Source organism: Ruditapes philippinarum, unplaced genomic scaffold (assembly GCF_026571515.1).
Source record: "Ruditapes philippinarum isolate M1 unplaced genomic scaffold, ASM2657151v2 ctg392_1_1_1_1, whole genome shotgun sequence".
Classification (NCBI taxonomy): Eukaryota; Metazoa; Mollusca; class Bivalvia; order Venerida; family Veneridae; genus Ruditapes; species Ruditapes philippinarum.
In genome coordinates, this window is record NW_026856686.1 from 57441 (window position 1) to 66490 (window position 9050).

At 32.9% G+C, this 9050-nt stretch overlaps 1 protein-coding gene across 1 annotated transcript; it reads right to left on the reverse strand.

Moving 5' to 3' along the window:
- Positions 1-378: 378 nt before the first annotated feature.
- On the reverse strand, positions 379-4572 carry LOC132747345 (prostaglandin E2 receptor EP4 subtype-like). The gene is made up of 2 exons (XM_060736694.1): positions 4102-4572; positions 379-549 (listed from the first exon to the last, which is right to left on the reverse strand). Exons 1-2 carry the CDS (start codon positions 4570-4572, stop codon positions 379-381), a joined length of 642 nt encoding a protein of 213 aa, XP_060592677.1.
- Positions 4573-9050: the final 4478 nt, after the last annotated feature.

A 9050-nucleotide genomic window follows, 5' to 3' on the forward strand; every position in this document is an offset into this window, starting at 1 on the left:
CTATGCATGAACTAGATCACTAATTGTCTTTATCGAACATGTCGTCTGCCTACAAATGACGTCATGGGTTTATTCACCTGGCTGTATGAACAAGAACATATTGTTTGCTGACGAAGATGGATTAATATTTTGATATTCTGTATGGATGTCATTACATTTGTATATGAGAATTTTTTCATTTTTTTTTCGTTTCTCCCTTTCTTGAAACTCAGGAGCAATTTTACGCACTGTATTTGCAAAAAATTTGAATTGAAAAAAACAACAACAACAACAATAAATTGTTGTTGCTTTTTTCTTTCTGTCAAACCTGTCAATTTAACATCTGCTTACAAACAATTGCCGTCAATATGACGTCAGTATAATTAAAGAGAAGATAACTCATGAATCCTTTCTGCGACAGAGGAAATCGACGATACGTTTCCTGTTGGTTTTACGAATCAGGATATAAACAACAGGATCTACAGTGTAGCTGAATCCTGAGATGAGATGAACATAGCTTGTAATTTTCACGTCAACAGGTACCCTGAACTGCTGTAGTAAAATCAAAACCTGGAAATAAAAGATTCAAAGCTAAAAATAATAACCGTGAAAATGTCAGAAACCGTTTCTTTGAAACAGCATGCCGAATACTCTTGAACTCTTAATCACAGTTCTTTACTTAATGATGACTTAAGGGCTGAAAAGTCATAATATCTCTGTATTTGCGTAAGTGAATTGCGTTTCTACACAGTATGAAAAACTATATGATAAATTTAATCTTTGGGTGAGCTTAGAAAATGACAACAGAAACATTTTAAAAGAAAATAAATGGAGGGTTGATTATCTCATTTTCAGTTCTCAGATGCTCTAGATTTTTTTTTTTTTTTTTTTTGGGGGGGGGGGTTCTTTTTTTTGTTTGTTTTGTTTTGTTACCTTAGGTTATTTCAATGATAATTAACTAAACAATAAGTCGGCTGAAAATAATATGTGTACATTTGGATTAAGTTTTCTATCTTATTCTTGATAACACTATTTCCGAAAATATGTTTTACCGAAAAACATTCGTTTATTGATAAATCCTATGAAATAGCTTTCTTTTTTTTTGTTTACATGGAATTTATTTTTAGTAAAATCGTTTTATTTATTGTATACAATTATACATAAATACATTGATGTAGATACAGTGTAACATCCGAATTCCGGAATTTCTACAAACCGGAACATTTTTCAGGGTCCCGAAATTTCTCCATCTGTTTTCCATGTAATTAACACCTCTGAATTAAGGAACTTATAAAAATGATTGGGCTAAAAGTTATAACAACGTTATCGAGACCCTTCTTAAAGGTTATTCAAAAAAGATGTGAAAACATATGTAAAGTCTGACTTATTACACTAAAATCTTAAGAAAGATATATCAATTATAGAATTACTTAGATGGAAAATATCGAGAACGTCTTTAGATTAATTAAATTGGCCATTAAAAATTTGCAAACCTCTTTTCTGATGTTACAATATTGTAAAGAAAAATATAAATTCAAATTAGAAAATATAATGAACACCTGTCCCTTTTCCTGTAATAAAGTTCCGTATGATTTATCACTCCGCAAGTAATTCTAGATGTTACCATTGTTAATGATCCAGGAACGTCAATTAAGACTGTGAAATATATGACATATAATTGAAATACAGACCTGTTATTTGTCGTTTTCATTTTTACTGTGCCTTAATTTGTTGTTTATCATGACAGTGATGTTTGATTGACGATGGATTTAGGGATGATGAAAAAGTAAAAAAACATTGAGCCGTGTCATGACAAAACCAACATATTGGGTTTGCGACCAGCATGGATCCAGACCAGCCTGCGCATCCGCGCAGTCTGGTCAGGATCCATGCTGTTCGCTATCAGTTTTCTACTTGTAATAGAGTTGGTGAGCGAACAGCATGGATCCTGATCAGACTGCGCGGATGCGCAGGCTGGTCCAGATCCATGCTGGAATTAAACGTATTATGTTGGTTTTGTCGTGACGCGGCTCAATTTTGTCTTGATTTAACTTTTACCCTGGTGTAAACGGAAGTGATTAGCTTTTTTCCGCCAGTCTAACTAACAGACATTCTTACTTAGCTCTATCAGAGGATCGACCGTATAGAGGTACGATACTTTTATAAGCGAGGGGTTATGGTACGATACGGAATACAGTATATCAATAATAAATTATATATGTCTATACCTTCAAATAATCATCCAGATATCCCCAAAATTGATAATAGAAAGTTCGGAAAATGGAAGCTTGACAAGTCGATTTTTAGAAATTCATCAAGTTTAGGGGTTAATTGTGTAACAGAAATGTAAATGAGATTATTTTTTATATCAGAGATCTCTTGCAATAAGACTGACAAATTATTCTCTGAATCAGATGAACGGACAAATGAAGCTTAGCGTGTTATTATTTCTTTCTTAACATTTATTGATTGCCTTAGATTAGGTCAAGGTCACGCATAATTATTTTTGCTTCAGAATCCTTAATGTTACTTATAAATTCTTATAGAAAATCATCTACAAATTCTAATTACACCACTGTTTTTAGTACAACAGTAAAATATCCGTATAAACAAATGAATCATTAATATTATGTAAGACTACCACTTAACATAACAAGACTAAGAGACATCTTGTATATTCTTGTTTTCAAATTTTTGTTTGATAGTGCTAAATAGTAAAATAACTTCCCATGTACATATATTTCATTATTAGTTTTCTGGTTTGTCGTCTAAGTATAATCCGCCATTTTCAAAGGAACGCTAGTGAAATAAGATAGGTTGTGGTCTTAATTAACGATGGGGGAAAAACTAAATTAAAGCTTAGATGAAGCGACTGCATTAAGGCCTCAGCAGAAGACGGGGTTTATATAAACAACTTCAATAATAGATTAGATAGATGTAAAATTGTTAAAGCAATACAACACTTGCATTCACATATAATTATATACTTTACTAAGCATGCTTCCCGTCTATAAAGTTACTTGTAAATAGATTCCTTTCAAGATTTAGACATTATTATTACTATAATATTTTTAAATATAATAACTGACCAAATACAGAGTTTGCTATTAAAGCGGTGGACTAAAGGTTCAGCCGTAATTTACAAAACACAGTATATAAACAAGTTTACTTCCTGTTATCGCAAGATTTATTCAAGTTAGAATGAAAATGCTCCCATGTAAGTACAGTGTTTGGAATTAACACTTGATTATAATCGCAAAAGAGGGTACACATTGAACTGTTTAGGCTCGCAAGAAACGGTACAGTGATTTCGTTTGTTAATCTATAGTGAAGCAGAAATTTAAACCATATAATTCTGGAAAAAATGAAACGACTGAACACCTAGACACGTTATATGTTCTAGTCTTACGGTGAAGAATGAGTTTGTCTTCATAATAAATGATCTAAGCAAGGAAATCCCTGCATATCTTTCTCAATCTATAGTCATTTTAATGATTAATTTGAGATTCGAATATCAAGGATTCTGCAACATCTCATTGGTATAATTACCTTTAAGCCTAAATTTAATTTTCTGAAATTTTATTCATTACACACATTATCAGGCAATAATAAAATAGATTGTCATTTGTCATCTTGGGTGTTTCGTACAATAAGGATTATATTAAAAGAACATTTAGAATCAAATTTTCGACCAGAAATACAAGCCTTGACCCTGGTAAAGCTAAGAGTTATTATAAACCCTATCTTCTGTTCAGGCTCTTGGGCCATAGAAAGTCAAAATAAAATCAACGCTTAAATTTATTTTAAAGACGTTTACATATATATTCAATTTCAATTCGAATTCTGTTAAAAATATATTATTTCAATTAATATCCCCAGTTCGCAAATATCAGCAATATCGACTTTTATTGAAAAATTATGGTTTTTCATTTTTTTAAAAGAAAGGTGACTGGACAGTTTTGTATTTATCTGAAATGAAATATACTGTATGTGCATTTACAGATTCAATATGCATAAACAAACTTAACTATGAATGCTCTGTTCCAAAACGTAAACTGTCAATAAACAATTATGAGTTAAGTTTACAATATAATATCAATTTAAGCAAAGTTCATTACTTACGTTGTAAGGAGTTTCGCAGACGAGGTAGACAGTCGCTAGTGCTAGCATCAGTTTAGCAAAAGCAACTTCCACTGAGGTTTGGTTTACTTTTGAGGAGTTGGTATCTCCTGTTGAACTGGTGGCAGACTCTGATGGTGCAAAGCTAACAACCCGTGAGGAGAGCTTCAAAACAGACCGTATCACAACCGCATTCAGGCATACAATCATGATCACGCATATTATTCCCGCGAATCCATACGCCATCCCGTACACCCTCTCAATAGGCGGTACCTTAAAACTGAGTGACGTGCAGTACATTTTACCCGTGCTCTTTCTCGTGCCGGTATAACTTCCAAGTCCGATTAACGGCAGAAGATTCAGTGCCGCTACAGAGACTGTAGCAAGAAGACAGGCTAGTTTCCACGTTTTGACACTCACGTGTTGTTTATAATAGAACGCGAAACATATCGCCAGCACACGATCAACTGCCATTAGTACATTCATGACACCTGAGAATAGTTTGAAATGTGAGTGAAATGTAGCCAGGGAGGCACACATTGGATAATTCACATCCGGGACAAATCTAATTACCATGTGACGCGTGATCGAAAAGCAAACAGCGATAAAGTCGCATGTACAAAGCACGAGTAATAAAATAATAGCGGGAAATACCGCTTTCTTTATATCACGGATGATAAAGAAAAGAGCAAGTAGGTTTGTAAGAATTCCTGGTATCCAAATCAGGCATAAGGACAAATAAAATGACGTCTGAGACTTGGTCCTCGTACTACTCCTCATCCCTGTGGTATTCGTCGAGTCCGAACCATTGAGAAAAATCTCTGTCAAATTAAGCGCAGTTATGTTCTCCATAGTTTTTCTCCTTTGACTGAAAAAATATGCACATATTGTACTATCTATCTTTATCTTTTGAAACATATAGAAATGTAAAATTTTATGTAAAAAATTCTTTTTAATTTGTCTGATAAAAACAATTCATTGATAAAAGGTAAGTAAAATAGGTTTCAAATCGTTTTTCGAACAAAATGAGATGTTAATTATATATTTTAGTCCTGCTCAACGCCATGCAAAAGATGCCGTTACACAACTGTTTCAAAATAGAAAAGTTCTGAGAGCGATACATCCATAATACACTTTCTTTATCATCATCATGTTCATCATCATCAACAATCATCATCATCACTACCACCACCACCACATCATCTTCATCTAAACTACCACATCATCACCAGCAGCAGCATTATTATCATCACAATTATATATTATTATCATTTAACTATTATTATTTTTATCATCATAATTATTATTATTATTATTATTATTATTATTATTATTATACTATTATTATTATCAGCATATACATTCCTATAAGACAAAATATTCACATACTTCTTCCTTCCTCTTAACTATAGAAGATCAACATTTATCCTACACTGATATTGTTTCTGTGTAAGGCATTTATAACGCTGACTGTTGTCGTTAACCGCGCGTATTTATATCACTGTGAGTGACAAGGTTATCATGTGGACAGGAAAAATAGTTCTGCCTTATTACAAGCGATAGAATCATGCACTGTGATAAAAATGACCTTTCACCCCCGCATTAGTAGAAAGATGCAATATTGCCAACAACTTGGTAAGTCTTCTTCAGATTAAAAGTCGTCGTCAATGGAAAAATATTTTGAACTTTTATTTCAAAATATGTGCAAGTTCAGCAAATTTTATGTGAAACATAAATATTTTAAAATTTTCATGCTCAATTATATTTTACTTTGAAAAGAAATCAATAATTTAAGTGACAAAGGGAAACTATGTATATCGTTTAGAATGTATCGGTATTGTTCAATTCTGTAAAAGAGTGTGACAGTCTTTTTATAATTCATGTCATTTTTATAATGTATCTGAATTTTTTTTATCAAGTATTGGTCATTCACTATAATAATAGTCAATCTTTTGAAATACATTTATCAACTCATAAATCAACTCAAAATGACAACAAAAAAGAGCTCATGTCGCTTCAAATTGATTGCTTGGCGTTTCTGAATATGACAGATGATGAGTGTAAAGACGACAGCAAAGTAAAAGAAGCCAGTTAGGTACAAGACGCTACTTGATTGAAAAATGGCGGCATTAAAACAAAACTTTTACCATAGTTGAATGGAATGAAATGACATAAAATAGTAAAAAAGAAACTAGATAAACGAAAAATTACATTTGTAAAACATTCTACACACAATAAACTAGTTCTGTGGTTTCAAAATATTTGTTTATGACTTCAGTCGCCGGACTAACGCCCTTAATCAAATAATAAAAAACAATTCAATACCGACAAAACCCTTCCATCCAACCTTAAATAGCACCTTAATACAATTTTCAGTTATCAATAATGCCAAGTAATTCTGCTCAAGTTATTGTCCGATTTTATAATTTACTTTGTCCTATATTTTTCGTAAGAAGCGCATTTTCATTTGAGTTTAACTTGATTGGCAATGTAGCTAATTAAAATGTATTGATAAAACCTAAATGAAGGCATATTTGTTGATAAGTGATTGTCAACAACTATTTCCACTAATCCAATTCTGTTTCCTCTTTACAAACATCATCAACGCATATATTTTATCATTGTATATGCAAATTTTGTATTGTGTATATGCAAAGCTAGTATTTTTATAGTGTCAAATATGATATTCTCCCTTTTATGTTCAGTCTTTCTAATTAGTGTATCTAGTTTAAGAAATCCTTAGTTATTTACTAGCTTGTCATTAATTTACAAAGATCTTAAACCTTTGCCATGGCATTTACTTGATGTTTTGATAAATACAAGAAGGCCATGATGGCCCTAAATCCCTCACCAGAGGATATATAGTTTGCATGGACAAGGTTTAGTTACCTCACGGTGCATATCCATATCGGTACCCTCTTTGCGAAATCTGCTCAAACGGTACCCTCTCTGAACATGCACAGGTCATTCTCTGCTAAAAACAAACCAGCGATGGATACCAATCCAGTAAAATTTCATTGTAATAAGGAAAGGAGGTATGACACGTAGAAAAGATGTATTCCACGGAACACTAAAATGTTTTATTTATGTGCTGATTTGTCATGTGCCCGATTTTCATGTACTGCAACTTCACAATAAGCTACAAAAATCGACATGTCTTGCTTCGCCCATCACCTCGACATATTTTTCGGGCTGGATGACCCTGTGGCTTAATTATAAATGCATCATACATATTAAATATGTTCATATACATATCATTTCCGGACAAATGGCAGTATATTGTCAAAAATAAATGTAAAATTCATAAAAACAACCAACACCCTACTTTCGGTTTTGCAGCGGCACGGGCTATCTCTCTTCATTTGAATTTTTATATCACAGGTACCCTCTAATTATTGAACACATAGGTACCCTCAAAGCACGACATGTGCTTTTATTTGCGTTAATCGTTAAGTGTGTATGTAATACTTTTTACTTTTATGTAAATATTACATACTTAACGATTAACGCAAATAAACATATTAAATATGAATGATGCTGTGAACAGACACACGGACGGAGTGGCGGACGCCGGACGATGAGTGATGAGAATAGTACGTTGTGCTATGGTGAGCTATAAATAAAGTTGATTGACTAATAAATTAATTCTGCTTTATCCCGTCGTTAACCGTGCAGCCAGGTTACCTTAGATAGAATCAGAAAATATCGAAAGGTCTTTGACATCTAAACAAACTGTCCTTGTATTTTTTGTTTATGGACAGCATTCTCGCCGGAGAATGTGTCCGTTTCGTGAAAACGGAAGCACCTGATGTTTTTCAATTTCTAGCACATTCTTCACGGCAAAGATATAAAGCTATACAATTTTAATTATATACGCAGTTTCAGATGCAAACTTTTTTACCCGGTAACATACTTTTTCCTCACCTGAGCATGTCTTGTTTCTCTAGTGAGCGATATCACAGATAGGGCCTTTTTGGCCTTCTTTTTGTATTTAAAATTTTCATTGTAATGGCGTGTCCAGAAATTAGTTCTATGTTGGCTTAAAAACAGGTTTTATTTTTCAGTTTACGTGTTTAAATGACATTGCACCAAAAAGGGTATAAATAAGATTGTCATTAAGTTCGGCCTTGAATTGTGCAGAAGTGTTCTTATACGTGTACTACGATTATGTCTAATGGGTTAGAAATAACAATGTAATAACTTCATGTAAACCTCGTGATACCTGTATGATTTGATCAAACTTAGATTTATAAATCCTAGAAAAACAACTAACGAGTGAATATATCGTAGACAAGTCTACTCGTTATAATGAATTATGTCGCAGAAATATTGATTCAATCTTTCAAGAAAAGTGACTTTAGTTAATGCAATAAATATAAATAGAGCAAAGATTATGAAATATTTTGATTTCCTATGCATGTAAATAAGCCATGTCTGTTATGTCAGTTCATAGACATAGGCTTACCTTACTCTTTGTATTTTTATGTAACGTAATATCGCATTTAACTGATTTACTTATGTTATTTTGTTGTTATTAATGCTTCCGAGGGATCACTTTGTTTCCAGAATTTGAACTTCACAACAGCAGGTGTCAAGTGCTGTGTGGCTGCCGTAAAAAGTTGCCCCGTACTTCACTTCAGTGTTGTTATATTTTCTGGTCCTTCGGGATCATTGATACCAACACTGTAAAGTGTTGAGAATTGAGTACCGCTCTTGAGTACAAGTCAAGCCGGTGCTAGGGGTCTTGAGGGATGTTGCACTTATTCATTATCCTTCATGTACAGACTCAATCAAACAAAGTATGCAATTCTTATGTTATTTTGTTGCGATTAATGCTTCCGAGGGATCACTTTGTTTCCAGAACTTTCGTTTGATTTTAATTTACGTTTACTGTATGTCAATTAAAAAATTTTATTTTCAATACAATTATGGCATTGATAACTTTTCCATCT

Bases quoted from the DNA above. Each gene is read 5' to 3' on its own strand.
- LOC132747345 (XM_060736694.1), bottom strand. From the start codon at position 4,572: ATGGCAGTTGATCGTGTGCTGGCGATATGTTTCGCGTTCTATTATAAA. The intron at 550-4,101 runs GTAAGTAATGAA...TTTTATTTCCAG, and splicing joins TCTGCGAAACTCCTTACAAC to GTTTTGATTTTACTACAGCA.